Raw genomic sequence first — 27,695 nt, 5'->3', positions numbered from 1 at the left:
TAATGGGACTCCACATCTGCTCCTCCCCCCATGTCCTACCCAGGTGAAAGCATCCCTGTCCAGACACGGAAGCCTTGAGTGCAGATGGGTCACAATTTCAACACATAATTATCAGTCCTTCTTGTCCTGGTTGTCCCTCAGAAGCCTGGGGCCCTCGAACACCTCTGGCTGGGCATTCCACACCTCAGTTTCCCCTCCTGGTGCAGGGACTAAGCCAGAGGGACTGCTCACTCACATCCTGCTGGATTAGGGCTGGTGAGGCAGGAAATGGCCATGTTGGCTTCTTCCCTTCCATTCCCAATTGGTTTCATGTTCCCAGGCTTAGATCACCCATGCTGTGTTCTGCTGTTTCCAGAATCCAGCACACCCTCTGAGGCTAGTCCTGCTGCAGGACAGGATGGCAGAGGGGTCCTTGTAGGCAGACTTTCTTTTTATATTGCTTAGCATGTGATGTGGCCCTGAGCTACATCCCTCAGGCTTGTATGTATCTGCCTCCGTTTCTTCTTTCTCTTCCTTTTCTCCATACCTCCTTTCAGAAAGCTTTGCGTGTACAGGCGTGTGGAGGAGAGGCCCATGCCATGTCTTCCTCTAGCACTCTCCACCTTATTTTTGAGACAGGATCCTTCTGTGAAGCCACAGCTCACTGATGGGCCATGTGCATTGATCTCCACTTGCCAGCTGGGGGCTACAGGTGTGCTGTGCCATGCTCAGCTTTTACATGGGTGCAGTGTTCTCCCCACCATTTTTTGTGGACTGTTCCTCATCACATAACCCAGGCTTCCCTAGAAATTACTGCCTCAGCCTCCAAGTGATAGGGTGTTAGGTATGTCCACCACCTCATCTGAACAGTGGGTTCCTATTGAGCATTACCTGTGACAACTCCCCGGAGTGTCTAGGACACTGAGGCATCTCAGGGGCCCTCTGCAGAAGAGTGGCCATCTCCCTCACAAGTCACAGCTGGAACCATGAGGGCCAGTGGTCAGTGCCTCCAAGGGTCCCCAGACCCTGCCGTACAGCTGGTATTCAGAGTCAGGTCTGTAGAAGGGGACAGACACCCTCAGCTATCTCCACCTGACCCCAGAATAACATGGAGGCTTTAATTCTATACCTCACTTTACTCCAGGCCAGGGAAGGAGCTGGGATAAGGGAAGCATCTATATGGCAGGGGATCCCCATGAGAGGACTTGGTGTGCTCCAGTAAGCAACAATTGTTGGCGTGGCCTTTAGTTTTTGTTACACTATGTATGTATTTATTTACTTTGAGACAGGCTCTCACTATGTAGCCCTGGCTATCCTGGAACTCACTACATAGACCAGGCTATTCTTGAACTCAGAGATCCACCTGCCTCTGCTTCCTGGAATGCTGGGATTAAAGGTTTGCACGACCATTTATAGCCTAGTGTGTGTGTGTGTGTGTGTATACTTGTGTATAGGCACATGCACAGATGCCGAGGTGTACACACGGAGACCAAAGCATAGCTTATGGGAGTTCATTCTCTCCTTCCACCATGTGCATCCTGCAGATTGAACTCAGGCCATCATTTGCTCGCTGGCAAACAAATTCATCTTGCTGGCCCTTGTTGGCCTGCTCTGACAGAGCCAGGACTCCCTGGAATGGACCGTTGTCCTGCCAGCCACAGATAGGAAGTAGGGGGTGGCTTCAGGAAGGGCTAAGAGCCCCACATGGTGGTAACTTGGAGGAGGGCTGGACTGTCATCCAAACAGAAGTTGTGTGACTAGACAGCAGGAAGTGGCCACTTGGTCTACAGATGTTTCCTGGGCTGGGTAGGGTGAAGAGTGTTGTGGGAATGGGATGGGGGTGGGGTATAGCTGAAGTCCAGAATCCTCTTCTCCATCCTTGGCCCTGTTCTTTTGTGAGGCATCTTGGAAAAACAGAGAGACCTCCTATGCATACAAAAGAACCTCTCAAGGGCTCCAGGGTGAGCAAACAGACCCAGTGGGTCTGTGGGGGTAGGAACTCTGCTGTAGGGTTATCTTCCCAAGGTAGAGTGTGCTCTCTGCTGGGGCTCCGGAAGTCGGGGGGGGGGTGGGATTGACAAGGCAGGAAGTCCTGGGCTGTAGCCCAGAAGTGGAGTCTGACCCTGGCACCATGTCCTGGCTGCTGCTGTGTCCACTGGTGCTGGGGCTAAGCCTGGCAGAGGGCACCCAGACCCCTAGCATCTATGATGATGGAGAGAGTACCGGGGGAGGTCATGGTGAGTGACTCTATGCCTTGAAGGGGTGGATCAGAAATGGAGCCACAGTGGAGTGGGTTTACCGCCTTAGGTACATAAGCCCTGAGCCTGTGGAGCTGGGCCATCCTTCCATTCACTAGCCGCAGGTTCCTGGGGGCTGGAGTGGGGACATTGAGGTACCCACAGTACCTGAGACTTGCAAGGTCACCCTCCCTGCAGCTTGTGTCCCCAAAAGCAGGGCAGGGCATGGGTTGATTGACACCCCCTCCCTCCCACAGAAGGCACTGTGAGTCCCACAGCTGGACTCAAGGAGTCGAAGTCCCCAGTCCAGCTTCACCCACGAGGCTTCCCAGGCAAGTTCTGTGCCAATGACAGTGACACATTGGAGCTCCCTGCCAGCTCTCAAGCGCTGCTGCTGGGGTGGGTACCCACGAGGCTGGTGCCTGCCCTCTATGGGCTGGTGGTGGCTGTGGGGCTGCCGGCTAATGGACTGGCGCTATGGGTGCTGGCCACACGGGTACCCCGCCTGCCATCTACTGTTCTGCTTATGAACCTTGCAGTTGCGGACCTGCTACTGGCCCTGGTGCTGCCACCACGTCTGGCCTATCACCTGCGTGGCCAGCACTGGCCCTTTGGGGAGGCTGCCTGCCGAATGGCCACAGCTGCCCTCTATGGCCACATGTACGGCTCAGTGTTGCTGCTGGCTGCAGTCAGCCTGGACCGGTACCTGGCCCTGGTGCATCCTCTGCGAGCTCGTGTGCTGCGTGGCCGGCGCCTGACCATGGGGCTCTGTTCAGTGGCCTGGCTCTCAGCAGCCACCCTGGCCCTGCCTCTCACTTTGCAGCGGCAGACTTTCCAACTGGCTGGCTCTGATCGAATGCTGTGCCATGATGCATTGCCTCTGGCTGAGCAGACCTCCCACTGGCGACCTGCCTTCACCTGCCTGGCTGTCCTGGGCTGCTTCCTGCCACTGCTGGTCATGGGACTGTGCTATGGAGCCACCCTGCATGCACTGGCAGCCAGTGGCCAGCGCTACAGCCATGCACTCAGACTGACAGCCCTGGTGCTGACCTCAGCTGTGGCCTCTTTCACACCCAGCAATGTGCTGCTGGTGATGCACTATTCGAACCCGAGCCCCGAGGCCTGGGGCGACCTCTATGGAGCCTATGTGCCTAGCCTGGCACTCAGCACCCTCAACAGCTGTGTGGACCCTTTTATCTACTACTATGTATCCCACGAGTTCAGGGACAAGGTACGGGCCATATTGTGTCGCCAGCCAGACATGAACAGCTCCTCCCAGGCTTCCAGGGAGGTGGGAAGCCGAGGGACTGCCATTTGCTCCTCTACACTTCTGTGACAGGTATCTGAGGTGGGAAGGGGCACTCAGAGCAGACTGGACCTTTCCTTAAATACATCCCTTCTGAACCCTCAGGATGTGACCTTATTTGGAAGCAGAGTTGTTGTAACCGTCAGTAGTGGAGCTGAGGTCCATAGAAGGGTGGTGGACAAATTCCTTGTAAAAGAGGAGCGGTGGGCGCCAGTGCGGCACACCTGTTATACCAGCACTAAGGAGGTGGAAGGAAGAGGATCAGGAGCTTAGGGTTATCTCTGACTCCATAGTGAATTCTGAGCTAGCCCGGGCTATGTGAAACCCTGTCCTTAAAAAAAAAAAAAAAATACAGTAACAGAGCACAAGAACGTGTGGCTATGAAGACAGAGAAGAGTGGCAAGGCCACAAGCCAAGGGCACTAAAACCAGAAGTGAGACAGTCTCTCCCTCAAAGCCTCAGAGCCAATCCTGGACACCCTGATCTTGTCAAGGAGCCTTTCAGAACTTGAGACGATAAACCTCAAACCTTTGTGCTCTGTATATGTGTGTCTTTATGGTATAGGTGTGTGTGCATGCATGCATAAGCCTGTGGGTACATGAGGAGGTCATAGGATGACAGGTGCCTCCTTACTCAATTCCTTCTCTACCTTTAACATATTTTAAAACTTATTTTATGGCTGGGTGGTGGTTGGTGGCACACAACTTTAATCCCAGCACTTGGGAGGCAGAGGCAGGCAGATAGTTCAAGGTCTGGTCTACATGGTGAGTTCCAGGACAGCCAGGGCTATACAGAGAAACCCTGTCTCGAAAAACAAACAAAAAAATTATTGTGTGTGTGTGTGTGTGTTCTGCCAGCATTCATGTCTGTTCACTACATGTGTGTCCAGTACCCAAAAAGGTCCTAAGAGGGTGTCAGATCCCCTGGAACTGGAGTTACAAAAGGCTAGGAGCTGTCATGTGGATGCTGGGGATGGATGGAATCCTGTTCTTCAACAAGAGCAGCAGACACTTTTAACTGCTGAACCATCTTGTCAGCCTCCACCTCAATTTTGGAGATCGGGTCTCTCGGCGGACCTGACGCTCATTGCCCGTGGCTAGGCTGGCCTGCCAGCAAGTCCCCAGAGGCTGCGGACTTTTGCACCACTCTTGGCTTTTACACAGCTCCTAGGGGTCCAGACTCAGGTGCTTATGTGTGCACAGCAAGTGCTACCCACTGAGTCAGCTTGCTTGGGTCCTTCATGGTACTCTGTTACATTTGTCCTAAGGTCTTGTAAGGGGTGACTGAAGATTCTTGGACCCACTGGCCACTCAGCTCTGCTCTTTGTGTCCCTGCACTTAACAATGTTTCTCACAGACAGAAAAGATGGCTCAGTGAGCAAAGTCAATTGCTGCCAAGCCTGAGAACCTGAGTTTGATTCCTGGACGTACATGGTCGGAGAGAACCCATTCCCACAATTTGTTCTCTGACTTTTACACATGTGCTGTGGCATGCACATGCATGACAGTCTCTTGTGTCTAAGGTTAGAGTCCTTTCCTCCCCAACCCCAAAGCTAACTGCAGGTGGAGAGATGGTTTCTCAGGTGACCAGCACTGTGCCTCTAAGTCATGTGTAGCCAGGCCCTGTGTGCAAACAGGCTTGTGCTCTTGGGACTAGCCCTACTTCTGTTGTTTGCTGAGGGCTGAAGATCACATGTGACTTTGGGGGTCAACTTGTACTTACTAGTGGCCTCTAAGGTAATAGACACAGGACTTCCACCTGGCTAGGAGTTGGTCCCTCCTGTGTAGATTACACAGACTTCCCAAGCTGCAGCAGCCTTGGGCCTTAGCCTTTCAAGTGTGTGGGGTCTCTGGGGGTCATGGTATTAAGTTGGGGTGTACTGTGAGAGGGTTCTGCTGACTAGCTTGTTCTTGGACCAGTACAGAACTACAATAGCTGTGGGTACAACCTGGCGTCTTACTCTAGGACCTTACTGCAGGTGTTGGAGGTGGAGGCTGGTGGCCCCTGATTTGAAAAGACAGAGGACAGAAGGGGCACAGTTGCTAGGGAGGACAGCTAAATGGACATGGCAACTTTCAAACCTTTAGTTTGAGTGCACCCTGATGTTTAGAATCAGAATTCACTCAGACATTTGGAAGGTTTGATTATGTGCCTTAAGGAACCCATGGGATTACTACCAGACTGAGGCTTGAAGATGGTGAGAAAGGAGACTGACGCAGATCTGTCCCCAAACTGCCCTGACTCCGCTCAGGCCCAATCCTAGGCTTACCTTTCCATAGCCCCTTCCACCCTGTTCCTCCCTGCCTTGTCCTAACTGCTGTGTCTTCAGGACCTTGGCTGTTCCCTGCTTTGACTCCTGGTCTTTGATCCCAAGGGCAAACCTTTTCTGGAGTCAGAAGGGAGGTGTCATGGTTATGGAACTTTGGGCAGCAACAGTGGGTTCTACAAATGGACCAGGACCCTGCTTCACCTACCTGCACATGGAAATGAGCACACACCTGGGGTGAAAGGCTTATGTACTCATGACACTGAAGTGCATGTCTTAAAGGAGCAAAGTGACAACTGGTAGGGTGGAGAGTGAGGAACTAGGTGGAGAGCCTGAAGTTAGCAAATAAGTCCAGGACAGAGTGCTGGACGAACACACACACACACACAGACACACAGGCACACATAGACACACACACAGACACACAGAGGCACACTCACACACAGACACACAGACTCAGACACACACACACACACACACACACACACACACACACACACACACACAGAGGTGTTTTCTGTATTCAGTGAAAAGTACTTCTTTCTCTTCATTCACATCAGGAACAACCAGCCTGCTGGCACCAGCTGGAAGAGTCCTTGTGGGAGATCAGAGTGTCTCACCTCAGGGCCACCTTGTATTTCTGGTGATGCTGCCCAGCTGTTGGGTCATGGCAGTTGGGGACTGTCCCAGTCTAGTTATTATTGCACAATGACCAAAAGCAAAGCCTAAGGAGGAATGGGTCTATCTGGGTCACAGTCCATCATCAGGAGAGTCAAACAGAACCCTGGGAACAGGTGGCAGTTTGCCATCTGATGTGGGTGCTGGGAACTGAGTTCTAGCTCTCTGCTAGAGCAGCAAGCCTTCTTAACCAAGGAGCCATCCCTCCAGCCTTTTTTTGTTTTTCCTTTTTACTTTGTAGCTCAGGATGGATTTGAACATCCTCCTGTCTCAGCCTTCATTGAGATTTGCAGGAATGCACACTACATCTAGCCCCCACTGTGCCAGGTGGAGAACCTGAACCACACTGTCTAGTCTGGATACTCTCTCTAGGACACACTTCCAGTGGACTGTGTGGCATGAGCCAGCTGCTGCAGTTCTCTGAGCCAGTTCTGGGGAGGCCAGGCCTAGAGGGGAGCCACCTCCCCTGTGGGAACAGCATGGCCAGCTGTGCACTGCCTGACTGTATGACCTTCACAGGCACCTCTCTAAGATCTGGTTGGGATTGAAGGTGTGCACCATTATGCCTGGCCCAGTATGCTGTATGTTCTCTTCTAAAACCCATCCTCTGTCTCTGGCTGGAATTGAAGGTGTGCACCATCACTCCTGGTCCAGTATGCTGCATATTTTAGGAAACTATAGCAAGACAGATTGCGTGTTTGATTCAATTGCAATTTATTTTTTTTCAGTGATTGGGATTAAACAGAAGACCTTGCACATGCTAGGCAAGCCAACTCCCTGAGCTATACCCCAGCCCTCACTGGATTCTAAGCACAGCCTCTACCTTTGAGGCACACCACCATTCTTTTTTACATTTGTTTATTCAGTGTGTGTGTGTGTGTGTGTGTGTGTGTGTGTGTGTGTGTGTGTGAGAGAGAGAGAGAGAGAGAGAGAGAGAACACCCAAGTGTGAAGATTTGAGGACAACTTGGAGTCTATTTTGTGGTTCCAGGGATGAAACTCAGGTCATCAGATAATGGCAATGAGTTTCACCAGATGAGGCTTACTAGGCCTGCACATCAGTGTCCGCAACTCCCCTGCTGACCTTACTGTATGTGGGAATCCCAAGGGTGTTCAGTCACTGCCCACATCCTCCTGGCCTCTCCACGTTGGCCCTGCCTGCCATGTGTAAACAATGGTAATGCCTGTGGTTTGTGTTCCTGTGATCTCTGTGGGACACTTCAGAGCTGCACACAGACCTGTCCCACCAACCTGAGGTAGGGATTCCCAGAGCTTGAAGTCACAGGAACATATTGATGTGGTTTTCAGTTGAGCTTTGCATGTTGAGAGTAATTCTATGAAGATAATATAGGTGGGAACTTGGGTTGTCATATCGGCAGCACTGAGCAACCCAGCAAGCACTCCTCTAGGGCACCTGTGAGCTGATGTACACAACCCACTGACATGTTTTAGTTTTTGAATCAGCAAACATCTGCCTTTTGGAAACAGTCTGGAGGCTCTTAGGCTGTTATGCCTGCAGTCACAGGGACAGCGGCTGAAAAGAGGAAGGCAGGTGGTCCCTGGCTACAGCAGCCTCCAATCTCTCAGAGTCCACAGCATCCTTTGCAGCAGGAAGTCACACAAGTCATCTGAAAAATGAAGGGGAATACCAAAGTCCTCCACCCTGTTTGTTCCCCACCACGTCCCTGCATGAGACGGTCCCACTGTGCTATCCATGTTGGTCTCAGATTCATGACCTCAGGATCTACCAGCCTGAGCCTCCTCAGAGCTGACAGTCACCCCAGTGGCAAGTCTGCCTCCACCTCCATGTGCTGGGATGACAGGCAGGAACCATTTTGAGCTGAGTATGCAACTCAAGTGTTAGTGCATGGCAGGCAAGCACATTACCAACTAGCTATATGCCTAGCCCATTTTTAACTTTTGTTTTTTTGAGACAGGGTTTCCCTGTGTAACAGCCTTGGCTGTCCTGGAACTCGTTCTGTATACCAGGCTGGCCTCAAACTCACAGAGATCTGCCTGCCCCTGCCTCCCAAATGCTGGGATTAAAAGTCTGCACCATTTTTAACTTTTCAAGAGTCTTATGTTGCCCAGAATAGCCTCAAACTTACCAGAAGCTAAGGATAACCCTGAACTTTTTAAGACAGGGTCTTGCTGGGTGGTGGTGGTGGTTTAAGTCTTTAATCCCAGTCTTCATCAGTAGGCAGATCTGAGTTCTAGGTCAGCCAGGTCTACACAGTGAGTTACAGGAAAGCCAGGGCTGCAGAGAAACCTTGTATTGAACAAAAAAAAAAAAAAAAAAAAAAAAAAATGCAAAGCAAGCAAACACACATGCACACGCACCCAAACCAAAAACAAAGGAAGGGTCTTACTGTGTAGTGTAGCTCTGGCTGTCCTGGAACTCAGTAATCCAATAATCTATTTGCCTTTTCCTCCTGAGTACTAGAATTGAAGATGTGAGCAACAACTGTTGGCTCAGCCTGCGTTTCTTTAAAATTTTCTATTTATTGTGTATAGAGGTCAGAGGTCAACTTGGGTCTTTCCCAAGTATCCCAGAGATCAAAGTAAGGTTAGCAGACTTGGTAGCGGGCACCTTCACCACCTTTTCTGGCCCTAATGGATATTGAGAGTCTCAACCAAAATTCATCCATTAAAGACATGGTTCCCAGTGGAAAGGGAACCTTTTTTTTTTTTTTTTTTCCCCTTTGGCTCCCACATGATGCTCAGTACAGTTAAGGTGTTGGGGCTATCCATGACCTTAGACTGAAATCTCTGGAATCTTGAGGCAGAGTCAGCTTCAGTTTACAGTGTGTAAGGGTCAGAGTGTCAGTTCAGTCGCCATAACTCAAGTGAAAAAGCTGGCAGGGTGGTCTGTGCTCATGTTCCCTGCCCTTCAGAGGCACAGACAGGAGGACCCTGGGGCTCAGTGGCAGGCAGCTAGGAGAAGGATAGTATGGAGGGACAAATATGTGACACACAACCATCAGCATTTGTTCACTCATTTATTCATTCTCTGCAGACTAAACTGTCCTTGGACTCACTGAGATCCACCTGCCTCTGCCTCCCCAGTGTTGGGATTAAAGGTGGGTGCTGCCACACCCAGCCAATCAGAATTTAAAACAGCAAGGACAGAGGGCTGGGGACCTAGTAGTCATAAGTCACTCAGTTTCAGGACGCCAGGGCTCTGGAGAGAGACCCTGTCTCAAACAAACAAAAAACCCAACCAAAACCAAAAAATGTTAATGATGTCCCAATTGCAAAGTGCACAAAAGTTTCAGAAAACTGAATCACTGGAACTTCCTTCAGTCTTTGTGAACAAGGCAGGGATGGATGGAAAGTCAAAGGCACCTGGGAAATATTCACAAAGCAGCAGTACAGGCTGCCTGGGGCCACTCAGGGGTCAGGCCTGCATTGTGATTAGTCCTGTCCTGGGAGGGAACCGTGGTCCCTGAGGGCATCTGCACTGAAGTACCACTGGCTGCTGGTGGGGGTGGTTGGGGCCTCTTCCCAGACTTCCTGGCTTATCAAGGCTGCTTCTTTGCTGGCCTGGGAGGAAAGTTCTAGTACCTGGTCAACAATCCTGTGGACAGAAGAAAGAGAAGGGACAACTTTGTGGCTAAGAACTCTAAAGGAGCCCTTGGAAAAGCAAATTTTTTTTTGTTTTTCGAGACAGGGTTTCTCTGTGGCTTCAGAAGCTGTCTTGAACTCACAGAGATCTGCCTGCTTCTGCCTCCCTGGGATTAAAGGCGTGTACCACCAATACCCAGCAGAAAAGCAAACTTGTAAAAAGACCTTTATTTTGTTGTGTACAGCTTACCTGTGGAGGTCAAAGGAGTCTGGTCTCTCCTTCATGTAGGTCCTAGGGACTCAACTCAAGCCACCAGGCTTTGCTTGCTGAGCCATCTCAGGACCCTAATGGTCTCTTTGGAAGTAAGCAAGGGTTGTACAGCACGGTGGAATGTTTACACTGGCTGAAAACTTGGTGGGTATGTATGTGCACATGTGTGCATGTATGTGCCCATATGTTGCTAGAGACAGAACCAGGGCCTTGTGCATGCTGTGCAAGAACTGTGACTGATTTCCCTCCATTTCCAGCTCTCCCATTTTACTTCTTGAGACAGCATCCAAGTCCCCTAGGCTGACCCTGAACTGATGACCTTCCTGCCTTAGCTCCCAGTAGCTGAGATGACAAGCCTGTGCTCCCATGCCTAGCAGGCAAGAGTTGTATAGACAGGGTCTCACTATAATGCTGGCACCAGGAAGCCTTGAATGCATGCCTTTGTCCTCCTACCTCAAACTCCAGCTTATCTGGGACCTCAGTGGCATGCCCCCACACTCTGAAGAGTGGGCAAATTTTATGTGAAGAGCACTTGTTGGAGCCAGGCCAAATGTGAGACTGAGTCTATCACCACATGGCCATGGCCTCTGTTTGTCCCTTTAAGCAAGACCAGGTGGTGTCTGCAGACTTTAATAGTCTTCTAGGTGACAGAGGGCATGGGCCAAGTGTATGTACTGGGTGCATCTGTACTGCTTAGGATACTGACAGGAGAAACTGCTGGCCAGATAGTGGTTACAAGCATGAGTGAAACAAAGGCCCCATGCTTTGCTTCCTGTGAGTGATGGCTGACCTATCCTGAGGGACAGTGCTGAGTGCAGTGTGCTTCAGAGTCCCTGAAAAGTCCTTTAGGCATCTCCTTAAATTCATTTAGCATTGTGAGAGCAGATGAAGCAAGATTCTTTTGGGGTTGCCAAATGGCTCAGTGGGTGAAGGTGCTTTCTGCCAAGCCTGCCTGATGCCCTCAGTTTGACTCCTGGGATCTACATAGTGGAAAGAGAACAGATCCCCAAAGCTGTCCTCTGACCTCCACAACTCATGCTCTGGTATGGACATGACCAAACACATACAAATAAATACTATAAAAAAAAAAAAAAAAAAAAAAAAAAAAAAAACGTTAAGAATTTGGTATGGTGGTGTATATGCCTGTCACTCTAGAACTCTACAAGCTGAGGCAGTGGATTGCTGCAACTCAAAGGCATACTGGGTTACACAGTGAGACTTTGTCTCAGAAAAACACAAAAATAACTGTCTCTTGAAATCCCAAAAGGTGGTGCATACTTTTAATCCCAGCACTCAGGAAGCAGAGGCAGATGGATCTTTGGAGTTTGAGGCCAGCCTGGTCTACAGAGTGAGTTCCAGGATAGCCAGGCCAAACAAAACCAATTAACCAACCCAAAACCCCAAAGCATTATGCTAAGCAGGATTCTGTATTCTGGACAATGTTTAACATGTGTTGAGCAACTGCCTGGCCCAGGAAAGGTTCTCTCTGTTCCCTGCTGACCCAGTGCTTCAATGTCTAGGGCATGAGGATGAGCATAAGATGCCTTCCCCTCCCATGGTGGTCTCAGGTCTCTATTGTCTCCAATCCTATTTTACTAGACTCTGGCATGGTATGAATCTATGGCTCCATTTTATCCAATACCCCAATATCTCAGAAATCAGAACCAGGCCAGAAGCTGAACAGCCACTAGGGCAGCACAGCCTGGCCACTTTGGCAGTGTGGTAACTGTGAGGAACTTAACAGCAAAGGCCCCCAAAGCAGGCTGCCCAGATAGGACCAGCTTTCACCTGAGATACCAGTTGGGTGGAGGGAGGAGGGATGGAGACAGAAGGGAGGCACAGAGAAGGACGGAGAGAGGAGGGGAGGAAGGGAGGGATGAAGGGAAAAGGGGGGAGGCACAGTCCACACCTGTGGAGCTCCAGGTCCTTTTTCCTGGTCAAGTTTCTGAGCTCCTCCAGCAGGCACAGATTCTGTACATTGGCATCCAGGGAGCAGATGCCCAGCTCACCCAGGAGCTGCAGGGTGGTCCTCAGGGCTGGCTGCAGATCATCTGTAGAGACACAGGCTGTAAGCAGGATTCTGGATCCCAAAGCAACAGCTGCTTGTGCTCTGTGGAGCTGACTTTTCTATCACACTCAGGGAGCTTCGAGGGGGTAGGGCAGAGGGACCTTAGTAGATCTCACTTGTCCCTGGTGAGTGCAAGCACCAAAGGCACTCTGGTAAGGGAAAGCCAGTGCTGAGTGTACAGGTGGCACCCTCATGACAGCTGCCCCAGGAGGGCTCCCTGTGGACCAAGGGAGCTGAGGCTTCAGGCTGCAAGCTGTTACTCTGCTCCCTCACTCTGTCCTTCTACTATGAACCGACAAGCACAATGCACCTGCCAGATGTGGTCTGGACCTGCACTTCCTGAGATTCTGGCATCTGCAGCAGCTGAGTGAAGTTATGTTGCTCTGATAGCCACAAGTGTCCCAGGCACAGGCTGGCACCACTGGCCTGTTCCCTGCACATGTCATCTTTGCCTCGCACAGTGCGCAGGACTGTGCTGGGTATGGCATGGCAGCTGTGGGCAGTCTGGTAGGATAGCTGCAGGTTCCAGGGACTTCCAGCTGTGAGGGCAGCAGCTTGGGGACTCAGTTGCCTGTGTCCTACACACACTGGGAAAGACATGGTTCCAGTACCACCCCAGGGTGGAGACACCTAGGTAGAATATGGTGCATGTGAGCCTTGGGACTCCTTTTCTACTGTGGCAATGCCATACAGCAAGGGTGTTCCTACCTAGAAGCTCCTGTCCACTTCCCTGCACGTGGATTGCCTGCACAGGCAGCTCATGTCGAGTGGTATCCAGAGCTGTGGCCAGTGTCTTGTATTGTTCCTTGAAACGCTCTGCCACGACCTGGAAAGGGCCCAGCAGCTCCATCTGCAGGCAGAAGGGGACACTGTAAGACAGCACCCACAGAGAACTATCTGCGGGATGGAATGGGCCTTGCATGTGCTAAGCCCTGCTCTGGCACTGCAAATCTCAGCCTCATGGTCAGCCTTCAACCTCTAGGTTTCCTGGCCACAGGAAAGTCACAAGATTGGAAGCTGGCTTTGGCAGCTGGTCCAAGGAAACAGGATCTCCTTTGACCAACCCTGGATGAGACAGCAGCTGATTTTCCTGCCATCAGAGCTGGCAGGTGCCAAGGCTTCTGCACACGTGTGGCAGACAGGTGTCCACACTAACATCAGGAGCCATAGCAGAGTGGGCAGAATACAAGTGGTGATACCCTGAGACTTGCTTCCTCATGCACCTCTGGCTTGAGGAGCACAGTCACACCCACCTGGGTATCTAGGATGGCAGCCAGGTCCTGATGTTTCTGCTGGAGCGTCAGCTGGCGCCGCAGCTCCAGCACCTGCCCTTGTAGCCTCTCCTTCTCGCGGCTTATGGCTGCCAACTCTTTTTCAGCCTTCTCCTCCAGCAGAGTCAGGTTGTTTTCTATCTGTGGGTGCATGATCAACTCAGGTGGGGTAGGATGCATGACAGAAGACACACTGGTGCTCCTGAGGCCCAGCTATGCTCACCTTTACAGACAGCAGGGAAAACAGCAGTGTCTGCGACTCCATCATGTCCATGGTTTTCTGGAGATCCTGCAGGGTTCCCAGTAAGCCATGTGACCTGGCTCTTCCAGGGATGGCAGAACCCCAACCTCTGTGTACTTTATAGGCTCAAACAGAAATAGTATCCATCCACAGGCCTGGGGATGGAGCCACGTCTCATTTTGCCCAAGAATTGTAATGGGTGTCCCCCCCCCACTCAGTATGTGGGCACACTGATCTGAGCAAGGACCCATGGGCACCATAGTCCTGGCCTCCATCCTGGAGGACTGGCTGCCTCTGTCCTGGAACTGCAGCTGCTGAGAGTCAGACCTACCCACTGCTCGCTACCCGTGCTCACCCGTCTCTTCTTGCGAAGGGTTCTGTTTTTCTGAGGAGTGGTACAGAACGTGGACTCGGCTTTCTTTGACACTGTCCTGTCTAGCTGGGGAGGCTTCCTGAACAAGCTTTTGTCTAAAATAAACCATTTCATTTACTTAAAAAAAGTTTTTCACTTGGTTTTTGGAGATGTAGTCCAGATTGGCCTAAGACTTAATCCTCCTACCCTAGCTGGGGCTTCAGGCTTGTGCCACTGTAAGTGGCCAAGAACATAACAGGTGCCTTTAGATTCATGACTGTTACAAGTAAAAGATGCCACCTTCCACCCCAGTACTCAGGCCCTCACACTATGACCGAAGCACTGCCTGGGACCTACACCTGCTGCCACCACCCTGCCTGGGACTTGTACTTGTTGCCTTCATCCTGCCTGAGACCTGCACCTGTTGCCACCGTCCTGCCTAGCAGGAGGGTCAGACCTGCACTGCCAGTTGGGAACACACTGGGACCAACAATCCCAAGCCTGGTGTGCATGAAAGGCACATGCTACTCTCATAGCAGTGAGTCAAACTGGCAACAAGGGCTGCCCAAGGCTGGGACCATCCTTACAAGCTCAGCCACAGAGGGGCTAAAAGAAACCACTTACCATTGATGGCTGAAAGGTCTAGGTCAGGTGGAGCTGTGCCATGTCCTTCCAGCATGGTGGATTGCAGGTCTCCTGTTCCTATCACTTGGCTGTCTTCTACCCAAAGAATACCATGGTCAGTACCAATGGAACCACACCCCTTGGTACAGTACTGCCCGAGGCCCCAAGGACTGTTTCTTACAGGGTATGTGGGCACTGGACTCGTGCTCTACAGCTAAGGTGAGGGGCTTCTCAGTCCTCTTGTCTTTGTCCACAGACTTACAGAACCATGAGCTCAATAAGCCCTTTTAAATGTCTTTTTTTTTTTTAAAAAAACTTTACATGTTTTTCTTTTATTTTTTTTAAAGGTTTATTCTATATACAGTGTTCTGCCTGCATGTATGTCTGTCTACATACCAGAAAACAGTACCAGATCTTATTACAGATGGTTGTGAGCCACCATGTGGGTGCTGGGAATTGAACTCAGGACCTCTGGAAGAGCAGCCAGTTCTCTTAACCTCTGAGCCATCTATCTCTCCAGGCCCCTAAAATATGCTGAGCCTTCTTTCTAGCCACAACAAACCTCTTCTCAGAAGAGCAAATTACTACCAATCATAATTTAGTGGCATACACCTTTAGTCCAGCTCAGGAACAGAGGCAGATGGATCTCTATAAGTTCCAGGACAGCTAGGGCCAGACAGTGTGACCTTGTCTCAAAAATAAACAAAAAAATCCTGCCAACTCCCCAGGCACAGGTATTCTGCTATAGCCATAGAAACAGACTAAAGGGCACCATGTGGAAATAGTCACATCCTTCCCCAGCTGGGCAAGCCCTGGGCTGACCATAACCCCCAAACCACAATTTGTAATTCCTAGATACAAACAAAAATCTATTCCAAATGGTGAGCCAAGAGAGGTGGGAGGGGCTCTATTTTAGTGCTTTTACAGCACTGCTGTGCATTGGTAAGAGTCAGGAAACTTCATTTTCTACAAAGTCAGATGGAGTAGTAGCAGTAGCCCTTCCATGGTCCTGTGCTCAAGGCCCAACCCAGCACTCAGGAATTCAGGGCTATCCTCAGCTACAAGGCAACTTCTAGGCTAGTCTTGGGTATATGAATGAGTGTCAAAAAATGGGACGGTTTGGCTGGCTGGTTGGCTGGCCCATAAAGGTGCTTGCTTGCCCGGCAAGCCTGATGATGGATTTGATCCCTGGAACTTGAAGGAAGCTGAAAGGAGAGGACTCCACAGAACTGTCCTTTGATACCACATGTGCCAAGATACCAGGAACAATTACCAGTAATGACAAATGAAATAATAAAAAAAGTAGTTCATTAACTTTGATACTGCTGACCTCTGAGCTAGCTAGGGGCATCCTGTGCACAACGGGCTCAACCAGCAGCTGTGGCTCCATCCATCAAAGGCCAAAATTCAAATAAAATGTCTGCATATACCACTATTGAGCAAGAGTCACTGTAGCTGAGCACCCTGTTAAAATCCAGGCAGGTCCTGGTTCCTGGCGGGCCCAGCTTCAAACATAGCCCTCACTCAGTCATATGAGGAAATCCTAGCTGGGGTTATGTTCTGCTCTTATTCCTGCCTGTGAAGAGAGAATATATTTTTATTTTTTTTTTTAGATAGGGTCTCAGGTAGCTCAGGCTAGCCTCAATCTCCCCATGTAGCCAAGGATGACCTTGAACTCCTGATCTTCCTGCCTTCACCTTCCAAGTGTCCAGATGTCAGAATTCCCACTGGCTGTAATTTCTGCAGAGCCCCTAACCCATCAGCAAGCAGCAGCTCTTGGCCTATCCCAGCCTGCTCCCTGGATCTGGGAATAGTTTTGTGGATATACGGCTGTGGCCTCAGACACTGCCCCTGCTCCCATCATAAATACTTGAACCACATTCTTCTTGACAGAGACCCATGGTGACACAATCTAGGATCACCTGGTAATGAGGGACTGCTTGGATCAGGCTGGTCTGTGGGCATGTCTTTGAGGGGTTGTCTTGATTGTCAAGGGGAGGCCTGGCAGTACCTTCCCTGATCCCAGAGTCCCATCTCCCCAGCCCCAGCTGGGCCCCACCTTTGCTCCTTGGCAGTAAGCTGGCCTTCCTTCCCTCAGGTAGCTTCCCTCCAGTTGATACAGAACCCTGTTACGGGAACAGTCAGAGGTCAGGTCACCTTCCCTTTGATGCATCTGCTTAGAGGTCAGAGGGAGATGCTGGGAGTTTTAGAACTGTATATACAGGACAAGAAGATTTGGTTACAAACAGTGGAAAGTTACATGCATTACACATAGGGGAATAAGGCATGGGTGCCCGACTACCTTTACACTCAGGCACCTTGATGGGCCTGTGTTTCTGTGTGCTGTGTAGGCACCACAACTGACTTCTTATAGTATTCTCAGGATACTTTCTACACACACTTAAGGAGATACCAACATTTCTTCACTGGCTAAAGTCTTCAACGATTAATAATAGCAATAAGCACCACCACAAGCAAAAGTAGGTGCCAGGGGTGGGAGGGAGAACTGTGGTTGGAATGTTAAAAAAAAAAAAAAAAAAAAGTGGGTACCAGACTGCCAGTTACCACAGATAAAGCAAGGAGGAGCATACTGTGGATGGTGTTATGGTTCATGCCTTCTCATTCACCCCTGGTAGCCTTGCCTATTGACTATTGAAAATATCACACAGGAAGTTCCAGAAGTGAATGCCACCGAAGTTGGATATTCCACGCCATTCTGGGTGAGATGGCAAAAATCTCCCATCCCAGCTGTGCCTGTGACCCTCACCAAATGCCCACTGCCAGTGCCAGTCACTCAGGAGCCACCTGGGTTATGGAGGGGATAGTGCTAGAGGACAGATTTGACAGAATAGAGGCCCCAAAAGCAAAAGGCGTAGAGAAGGAGGCACAGGCCCATAATATGGAGACTAACACTGATACCATTCTTGCCAGAGACTCGTGACTGTGCCTGCAGAAGAGGCTGCCTAGGTACCTGGCAAAGGGCCCCAAAGGTGTCCTCCAGGATCTGGCTCTAAATGCCATGTGCCCTCCATTCCCATCAACTCACAGTGGCTCCAAAAGTAGAGGACTCCATTACTCTCTTAGTTTTCTTTTCATATTGCAGGTATCTGGACTCAACCACTCTTCCTCCTGCATGGACAGAGTGTTTGTTATAGAACACAAATGCACCTTTAATCCCAGCACTCAGGAGGCAGAGGCAGGTGGATCTCTGTGCTTTCAAGACCAGCCTGGTCTACAGAGTGAGTTCCAGAACAGCTAGGGCTACACAGAGAAACCCTGTCTCAAATGGGGGAAAAATTCTCACACTTGTTGCCTATTCTCCTGCCTGTTGTCCCTGTCTGCCCTTCACACACTTCTGCACCCTCTGATCACACAGTAGGACTTCACGATGGCCTTTCTCCTCAACTCAGGAGCCACCAGCAGCTTTGGGCTCAGGACTCCATACTCGTCTCTCCTTGAATGGTTGCTCCAGGCTGAGACAGGACTGAGGATATCTGCATGCTTGGCTTATGGCTAGCCTACAGCTGGATGTGGAGGCAGCACCTGACTGTGTTGCCCAGGCTGGCCTTACACTCCTGATCTCAGGAGATTCTCCTGCCTCGGCCTTCCAAGTATGATGACAGGAGTGTGTCACCATGCCAGCTAGAAAACAGGATCAATCAAAGACAGGGATCTGAGGCCCTGTCTACTTCCAACAGTGGGGACATCAAAGTTCTGAGTGTCCAATCATTTTGGACTATGTCTAATAGTGGGGTCTCCATGAAGACACTTGTCACCCTGAGGACATGGCTGTCTTAACAAAACCAGGCAGCATGCAAACATGTCAAAGTGTACAAACAAGAGTGCCAGGCTGGGGGCACTCAGTGTTAGGGTGACAGCCTGGCATGACGAGAGCCCAAGTTCCATTCCTGCCATAGCAGTAAACAGACATCTGCTAGGGAGGTAGCTCAATGGTTGGGTGCTTGCCTAGCCTATGTGAGCCTCCCTTTCCCCCAAAACCACATCAGGTCCAATATCACTGTTAGCACTGAGGGCCTAAGTTCAATCAGGACCCCTATGGAGAAATACTCCCCCAGGTTATCCTTGACCCCAACATGTATGCCATGCTTGTCCCCACCCACTCGCCAGTGTAATAAAAAAACAAACAAACAACATGGGGTCAAAAGTACTTGCTGCTCTTCCAGGGCACCTGAGTTTGTTTCCCAGCACCCACACTGGCAGCTTGCCAGGCTTTTGGATGGAACTTGGACATGTGGCCTTCCACCACCATAGCATGTCATCTGACAAGGAGTGCAGGTCTCACCTCCAGACTTATATCTTCAGGACTTCAACTCTCCAAAGGCCCACTGAAGTCAAATGACACCTCAGTGACAAGGAGAACCCCAAGTTCCCAAAGGCATGCCACTGAGCAGTAGAAGCTTCAGACTTGTTTCTTTCCCCTCCCCTCCAAGAAACCCTTTCATGAACTAGACGATGGAACATTTAACATCCCAGCATGAGGGAAGTTGAGGAAGGAGCATCAGGAGTTGACTGGCAAACTGGGCTCCATGAGATAGCTTCTCAGAAAACAGTCAGCATGAAGGTTCAGCATGTAAGGTGCTTGCTGCCCACCCAGCTCGATGGCCTGAGTTCAATGCCTGGGCCCTTACATGGAGGACAAATTGACGTCTAACTTCTACACTCATGATATGGCTTGCACATTCCTCCAATGAGATAAATACACAGGTGACAAAAATTAAACAAAAATCGTTAGTGAAGACAAACATTTTCCTTAAAGCACTTACCTTGCACTCTCCTTCCTTTTGTCTTGTGGGCACCAGGGGCTGTGGGTTTCCTGCAAGAGAGAGGAGAGAGATGTGTTGTTCATCCAGCTGCAAGAGCTGTGCAGTGGCCAGAGCCACGTTCTGCCAGATGGAGCTGGGCATGTGAGGACTGTCCAGGATAGGCAGGAGGTGGTGTGTCTACAGGAAGCTTCCTCCTGAAGGCAGTAGAACACTGCTACAGGCTAACCTCACTGCTAGGACACAGCAACAGAGCTCCCCCGAGGGCAAGATCTCTGTCTCAGCAGACTGGTGTGACAATAGCCATAGGTGTGAGGGCTTAGGGATGGAACCTAGTATTTTCAAGGCCACACAAGCACACAACTGAAGGAAGGCAGGAGGGAAAAGCCCTGCAATGGAACGCTCCCTTTATCTACAGTGGCAGGATGGGGGAGGGGGCTATGACACAGCCATTCTCATCAAAGGGTCAGTTTTCTAGGCTCCATGGTCACTGTTATGACCACCAACTAATCAACTTTGCTATTCTAGTACCAGGGCTGACACAATGGGTGGACCATGTGGCAACAAAACTTTACTGATAAAGCACATTTGGATTCACACAACATTCACATGTCATAAAATAGTACATTAATGGAATACATTAATACTGCATCTTTTTTTTTTTTTTTTTTTTTTTTTTTTTTGTGGCTTCTGGGGACCCAAACTCAGGTTGCTGAGCTTGTTCAGTGAGTAATAACAACCCCTCACCCCACCCCACCCAGACACACAGGGTCTCATGCCACAGCCCAGCCTGGGCCAGAACTCATCACCTTCCTGCCAGGGCTGGACAGATGGTTCACAGGTTAAAGAGAGCTTAAGACTTGAGTTTCAGTCCCAGGTAGGTGGCTCACAACCGCTCCAGCTCTGGGGATCCCAAACCTCTGCTGCCCACACACGAGCACACCTACAAGCATGGAAGTTAAAAGCAGGGCTGGGGGCTCCTGGTGTTGGCTGCTCCCTGCAGCCTACAGATGGTGGGGCTCAGCCATAGGAAGCAGGGGAAAGGAAGCATCGCTGCCAGAGGCCAATTATGGGTGTGCACCCTGGGCCTGGAGAGTACATAGTCCTGCAGCTTGACAAAAGGGCAGGTGCCCCAGGGCCTGCCTATCAGTCATGGATGCTTCAGCAACATGTCCTGTCCTGTGTCCACCACCACCCCCTTTCAGAGTTGGAAGTCTGAGGTGCAGTGGTGTCCAGGAGGCTCCATCCACAGGCCTCTTCTCTTTAGCACTTAAATGTTCTAAATTTAATGTAATGTGTGGTGCTCACGTGACCTGACATGTACACGGAGGGCAGGGAACAACTTATGTAGTCCTGTCTTCTTTTATCACATGGGACCTGGGAATCCTGAGGTCATGAGACTTGGCTACACAGAAAAACACTGTCTCAAAAAAGAAAAAAAAAAAAATTCTTCTTTCTTTATTGGGTTTTTGATTTGAGATAGGGTCTCACTGTGTAGCCCTGGATGTCCTGGAACTCCCTCTGTCCACCAGGCTGGCCTCAAACTCAAGAGATCCGCCTGCCTCTGCCTTCTGAACACTGGGATTAATGGTGTGTGTCATCATGATAAATTAAAAAATAATTTGTGTGTGTGTGTGTGTATATACATAAGCATGTCCATCTGTGTGTATGCTACAGTGTGTGTAGGTTGCCCACAGAAGCTAGAAGGAAGCATCAGATCTCTTGGAGCAGGAGTTACATGCAGCTGTGAGCCCCAAACATAGGTCCTGTGAACTGAAGTCAGGTCCTCCACAAGTAAGTGCTCTTAACCATTGAACCAGCTCTCCAGCCCCTCTATTAGTTTTACTTCACACATTCTCTCTCTCTCTCTCTCTCTCTCTCTCTCTCTCTCTCTCTCTCTCACACACACACACACACACACACACACACACAACCTTACTGTTAGAATCTTCCTATTTACTTTGTCAAGTAAAGAAAGTTGGTCTGGGGCTAGGTGTGGTGGTGCAAGCCTATAATTGGCAGAGGCAGAGGCAGCTGGGACAAGGGTCTAACTGAAGTGCCTATTTAACTTATCAAAGGAGATGCTGGTTGTCATGTTCTTCCAGCATCTCTCTCCTGGCATCCCAAGTACCTGTTACAGTCATTCTAGCTGCATACCCTGCCCCTAACCTACATCTCTCCAGCCCCCAAACTTCATTTTCCTTCCCCCAGCTTCTCTTCTCTGTACACCTCAGCCATTTTGTCTACTTGGCCTCTTGGTTCCCAGGTGCTCTCTTTGCTCCCTCTCTCCACCCCTCTCTCTTCTCTCCAGGCCTGGAGAGAAAGACAGTTCAGTCTGGATTCTTCCAGATGCCTCTGGCTGTACTTCCTCTCATATACAATAAACCTACTCCTCGACCACACCTTGGAGCAGCCACGTCCTCACTTCTCATTCAGATCTCTGTGCTCTGTGAGCTGGAGGCAGGCCTGGTCTCCACAGAGAGTTCTGTGAAAGTCAGGGGTACAAAGTGAGATCTTGTCTCAAAGATAAAAAGAAAACAGCCAGGTGGTGGCAGTGCATGCCTTTATTCCCAGCGCTCAGGAGGGAGAGGAAGGCGGATCTTTGTGGGTTCCAAGCCAGCCTGGTTTACAGAGTTAGTTCCAGAACAGGCTCCAAAGCCACAGAGAAACCCTGTCTGGAAAACAAACAATCTCCACCCCACAACAAAATCAAAGCTGGTTTCTTTGAGACAGGACCTCAGGTAGGTAACTCTGGTTGTACTTGAACTCTGGAACACCTCCACCTGAGCCCTGTGCTGACAAACATGCTTCACTACATCTGCCTATAGTGGGATGGGAGAGTTTCTTGACCTTGAGTACATGTGGGTGCCATTAGCATCAACCCGCCCAGGTGTACACTTTTGTCAATTTCCAGACATTACTCTCAAGCAATTATTTCATAACTCCCCGACTCTTCTCAGAGTGGCACAAAACTCTTTTCAGGAAAGAAGGAAACCTGAATTTTAAAAAGAAACGGTCGAGGCTCCAATAATTCCCAAGCCCACTAACAAGGATGAACCCTGGCAGTGCAATGCGGCAGTAAACTGGTCACAGCGGGTGGTGGTGCCTCACACTTGTCATCCCAGCATTCGGAGGATCTGGAGTTTAAGGCTATCATTGGCTACACAGAGTTCAAAGTCGAATCTGGGCTACCAAAATAGAACAAGCCTCACACAAAACCCAGGAGACTGAGCGCACCCCAGACGCAAAAGCTACGCACTCTGAGGCTAAGCCACCTGCCGCCAACACCAAAGTCCCACGCACAATACAACTCTGGGCCGCGTCTGGGACCCCGGCCCCAGACAGAGCACGCACATTAGCTGCTCAGAGCCCGGGCCTCCAGTCTGGGAGGGACTTGGGAAGTCGCTCTAAGGATCCTCAGCTACCCGTCAGCCCAGGCTCTGGCCCTTGGGCCAGACCTCCGATGTCCCCACATTCGACCCTGCTGCACTCTAACTCACCCCGCGCCCCACTTCGAGGAGTCCGCCATTTTCCCGCCTTCCACTCAAAGAGGAGCTTCTCAGGGTCCCGCCCGCTAGGAGGCAGGGAGGACGCGTAGCGTCGCGACGGGAGGGTGTTCTCTGCACGGAGCGTGCCGGGTGTACACCTAATTCGCTCGCACTAGGTTCGTATCGCCCGGCAAGGAGCGGTGTGAGCGGGCGTGGCTTCAAGACTTCTCTCAGAGGCGCCGGCTTCCGGCCCCACTCGGAGCCCGCTAAAAGCTAGAGTCGCGAGCGGGAGGAGGCGGGGCTATCGCAGCGCCCCGCCTCTCTCAGCTCTCCGGAGCTCCGTAACAGGAACGCACCAACCGCAGGGGGCGTCCGTGATGTGTCCTCAGATGGGGCGTGGTCTCTAGGCGCCCCGCCTCTCCGACGCGCTGGCGCCCCGCCTCTCCGTCGTGCTGGCGCCCCGCCCTCTCAGCCTCTCCGGAACCCGGAAGTGGGAGCGCGCGGGGGAGCGGCGGGTGAGGCGAGTCGGGGCGGGGCGGCCTGGAGCAGCGGACCGGCTGGCGGGCGTCGGGGCGGGGAGCCGTCCCGGGACCCGCGGCGCGCGGCGGCCGAGGTTCAGGTGAGTTCTTGCGGCGGCCGTGAGCGGAGACCAGAACTGGTGTTGGTACAGGGGTTCCGGGGCGCGAGGCGGGACGCGCGCGGCCTGGGGATCGCGGGGAGACTAATGGGGGCGAGGCTGGCGGGCTTACGGGGGCTCGACGGCGCCTTTGAGCGGCGGCTGTGGAGAGGATGTGGCTGAGGTGGCAACTGGGGGGTCTCAGGAAACCCGGGAGGCTGCGGAGGCGGAGCCGAGGGCCCAGGCTAGGGAAAAAGGCGAGGTTCTCCGGGTGCTCAGAGAACGAGATTAGGTTTGTGGCAGCCCGCTATTAGGAGTGGAGCGTGCAAAGATGGGCCTGGAAAGCCACTCAAGAACAGCTCCCCTGAGGAAGGGAGAAGAGGAGGAAAGAGCTCCAGCGACCCGGGAAATGACAGGGTGCAGCCTCTGGAGGCTCGCCCCCGCCTTCCCCTTCTTGATTCATCTTCTTCCTGACTTCACACCCCGACAGCTGGGTGATCCGCCAGGGCGAGCCCCAGCGCTCTCTGGGTCTGTCTGTCTCTGCCTTGGGACGCGCATCACTTTCCGCTCAAGAAAGGACTTAGCTGAATTCTAGGGGAGATAGGGAGAAGCTCTGACAGTCTGAACTGCGGTTCAGAAGGAAAGGAGCTGCGTAGGGTGGAAGCCACTCTCTCAAGAGAGTCGCATCCTTGGACTTAAATGGGTAAAAAACGACATACAGGAAATGTGTCCCCTGGCAGTGGTTGTGAGCTCAGCCCCAGGGAAGCACAGCTGCCAGCAAGCCCTCCCTTCTTTTTCTGGGGGAACCCCTAGCCCTAGGGCTTCATAGGGGAGGCCTCTGTCTCGGGTGCCAGCACTTAATGACATCCACTTTGCAGCTCCTCATGTCCCAGCTCCTTCCTTATTGTCTGGTCTTTGAGACTCCAGATTCTTAAGGTGTCCTGTAATAGCTAGCTGTAGGTGGCATGTAAAGTTGTTGTCACAGGCCCATCTGCCTAGTTTTGATTGGCCTGACTTTCTTCTTTCCCCTCCATCATTGCCAGGATCCCTGTCTGTTGTGTGCTTGTAGAAGAGAAGCCAGGTTTAGAGCTCCATTTGGTACAGGAATCTGAATATAAAGAAAGACTCAGAGACATGACTGCCCTAGTCACTTCCAGTATGTTCTGGAAGAAAGCTTTCAGCTTAGCTTGCCTCAGGGCACACTGCCCAGTCAAGAGACTGCTAGGGTCTGGAGACCCTAGGAAGGACTTGAATCTTCCTATGCCATGACCATGTGCTTTTCTCTGTACACTCAGAACATGTGACTCAGTGGGGGTCTTCTGGAAGACGTGTCTGATGTTCTGTGCAAGACTCTCTGCCTGTTTCCTCCTCTGCAAAGTGACTGGATTGGCCTGTGTCAGCCTTTTTCAAGAGCTAACACCACTTATTAACTTTCGTGTCTCTGATATATACCCTTTGGTTTTATGCAGCCCTGACTTTTCTATGTCTCCTGCCCTACAATCCTGGGCATGGAACTTAGAGGCTTATGCAGGCACACTGGGTAAGTGTTCCACCTTGGAGCCACACCCCCAGCCAGCTGTCCATTATGCTTCTTGCATGGAGTGTAAAGCTGTGGCTTTCACCTCCTCAAGTCTAGCTGTGACTGTGTGGGTCAGGTAGGGACTCAAGACTCCTGGCTTGATACCCTTCCTGACAAGTGACCATGAAATTGTGGCTTTCCTTGTCTTGTCTCTCTGGAGTGGCATGTACTGGATGGGTCCAAAGTCTAACTGAGCAAAAGCTGGTTGTGCCAAGTGCTTGCTGCTTCCTGAGAGCAGAACTGAGATCTTCTTGTGCCTCAGAGGGACAACTACTGTCCCTTTACATAGAATAATATTCCCAGTCAGGCAGGTCCTCACAATGACAGGTGGCATGGGTTATCACAGAGCGAGAGCGAGGTTTAGGATGAGGGGAGTCTGTTATCTTTCCTCAAAAGAGGTGGCTGACCCCAGCCAAACATGGAAAGCCATGTCAGTGATGAACCCCCAGTGACAGAAGACCCCATAGCTCTGCTTTTTGGTACATTTGGTACGACCCCTGCTTTTGTTTGTCTCAGGTGTCTTTTCCACTCAACCACCAAGGAGAGGGTCTTTGTTCCTATTTTCCCAAAATGAACTCAGGCAGGTCTGGTTTGGAGATGGATCTTTAGCTTTCTAGAACCAGGAAGTATGATTGAGAAGCTAGGTTCATGCACTAGCTCTTATCACACACAAGGCACAGGCATCCCAGCACTTCAAGAGCATAAAGACAAGTAAGTCCTTGAACCCCAACCCTCTACAATAGCCCTTAATACAAACTTGGCTGTCAAACTATTCTTGTTTGGTGTGGGGTTCTGCTTTGCCCCCAGGACCATCTTGTCCTCCCTGAGATGCTGTAGTGTCCCAAGCTTGCATCATCATGAATGTGGTTAGCAAAGATGATGACAGTTTGTGTCATGTGGAGTTGGCCACATGGAATGAACCCAAGGTGAGAATAGATGCTGAGTGTGAAAATCTGGCTACAGTGCCCACTGGCCTTAGTGCTTCTCTAGGGCAGCTGCAGGATTGGGGGAGACCTTGGTTGCTAGATTCTGCTGGCAGTTGAGTAGGAGGAGGGATCACCCTCGAAGGACCAGGGCAAGTGGGCTAGCTGAGATAGCCTGGTGGGCACAGCAGGGCCATTGTCTCTCTTTTTCTTGTATCACCACTGACCTGGGTTTCTGGAGACTCTGTCCCAATCTGGGAACAAACTTACTTTTCTCGCAAGATTAGCTATACCAGACTCCATTCTTGGAGGTTGTCTGATTGCCATGCCTCTGATAAACTGCATTAACTCCTCCACGGCCCAGGTCCTTAAGGTGCTCATCCTTTCCCACACTGTTTAAGTTCTTTTGGGGGTGTGTGTGTCCTTTGCTGTTCCCTCTCTGCCTGCCTGTTCCTTTTGACTCCTTTTTTTACCAATGACCATAACACAGCTGCTTCACCTCAGTGTGGGAAGATCGTCTACTCTGGGGCTCATCCAACTGATGATTCTTTCTCTGATGTGCACACCTTCCCCCCTCCCCTGTGTTCCACCTGCTAGGCCTTTGTGTCTTTGAGGTCCCCAACCCAGCTGTGCCAGGCAGCCCCTGCCCGGCCCACCATTCAGCCTAGCCAAGGCGTGGCCTCCTCACAGAGCAAGACAGGCCCTTCTCTTCTGCCCTCGTGGTCCTGGAGGGGCAGAACAAAGGGCCTTGTCTTTGCATGGCTATCCACTTGGCTGGGAAAAGCCTCCATGATTAGGCATGTTAGAAAAATGCATCTGATGAGTTAGGGATCTGCTCATTTCCTAGTCAGGGATCCCTGAGAAGTGATTCAGGGGTTCATTCTGGAGGATTGTGGGGTGATGAATAAGCTGTCAGAGCTGACTCATTATGTAGATCCTGTCTGTGCTGGGTATCCTACGCACACATGTGTACATGTGAGATGGAGTCAAGCTAGAGATGAATCTGACAGGCTTTTATCTGCCACAGACTGAATGTGCAACCCACAGGGCTTCACTGTCAGAAGGGTGTGAAGGCCAGGAGTAAAGACCAAATACAGGCATGGCCACCTCATCTGGGGTTGCATGTAATCTACCCCAGGCTCATGGGTGACCCCATCTTCCCTCTTTGTCTCCTGTCATCTTCCTCTGAGTTTGTTCCTGTGTCCTACTTCATCCTTGGAGGACACCAGCCACACAGATGAAGGTCCATGCTGGGGACCTTGATTCATTTTAATTATCATTGTAAAGAACCTTATTTCCTGATAATAGTTGTCTTTAAAGACCAGGGGTCGGGAGCTTGGAGTGGCCTCATATGCAGTCCCAGCAGAATTGCCAAAGCAGAAAGATACTGAGTTTGAGACCAACCTGAGCTGTATAGCAAGAGTCTCAAGAACAAATAGGAAAAGAAAGTTT

General features: G+C 51.0%; 2 protein-coding genes across 2 annotated transcripts; one reads left to right on the top strand and one right to left on the bottom strand.

Moving 5' to 3' along the window:
• Positions 1-2,095: 2,095 nt before the first annotated feature.
• Positions 2,096-3,609, top strand: F2rl3 (F2R like thrombin or trypsin receptor 3). The gene is made up of 2 exons (XM_051178227.1): positions 2,096-2,216; positions 2,474-3,609. Exons 1-2 carry the CDS (start codon positions 2,111-2,113, stop codon positions 3,550-3,552), a joined length of 1,185 nt encoding a protein of 394 aa, XP_051034184.1. The 5' UTR covers positions 2,096-2,110; the 3' UTR covers positions 3,553-3,609.
• A 5,836-nt stretch (positions 3,610-9,445) lies between these two features.
• Positions 9,446-23,294, bottom strand: Haus8 (HAUS augmin like complex subunit 8). The gene is given in 12 exon segments (XM_051178178.1): positions 9,446-9,899; positions 9,901-10,042; positions 12,210-12,351; positions 13,077-13,218; positions 13,622-13,780; positions 13,863-13,928; positions 14,236-14,348; positions 14,857-14,952; positions 16,916-16,982; positions 17,903-17,985; positions 19,641-19,690; positions 23,138-23,294. Coding segments are annotated over 12 exon segments (1,167 nt in total). The 5' UTR covers positions 23,167-23,294; the 3' UTR covers positions 9,446-9,821.
• Positions 23,295-27,695: the final 4,401 nt, after the last annotated feature.

Source organism: Phodopus roborovskii, unplaced genomic scaffold, assembly GCF_943737965.1.
Source record: "Phodopus roborovskii unplaced genomic scaffold, PHOROB, whole genome shotgun sequence".
NCBI classification, from domain to species: Eukaryota; Metazoa; Chordata; class Mammalia; order Rodentia; family Cricetidae; genus Phodopus; species Phodopus roborovskii.
The sequence above is the reverse complement of the archived record's forward strand: the minus strand, read 5'-3'. Positions and strand labels throughout refer to the sequence as shown.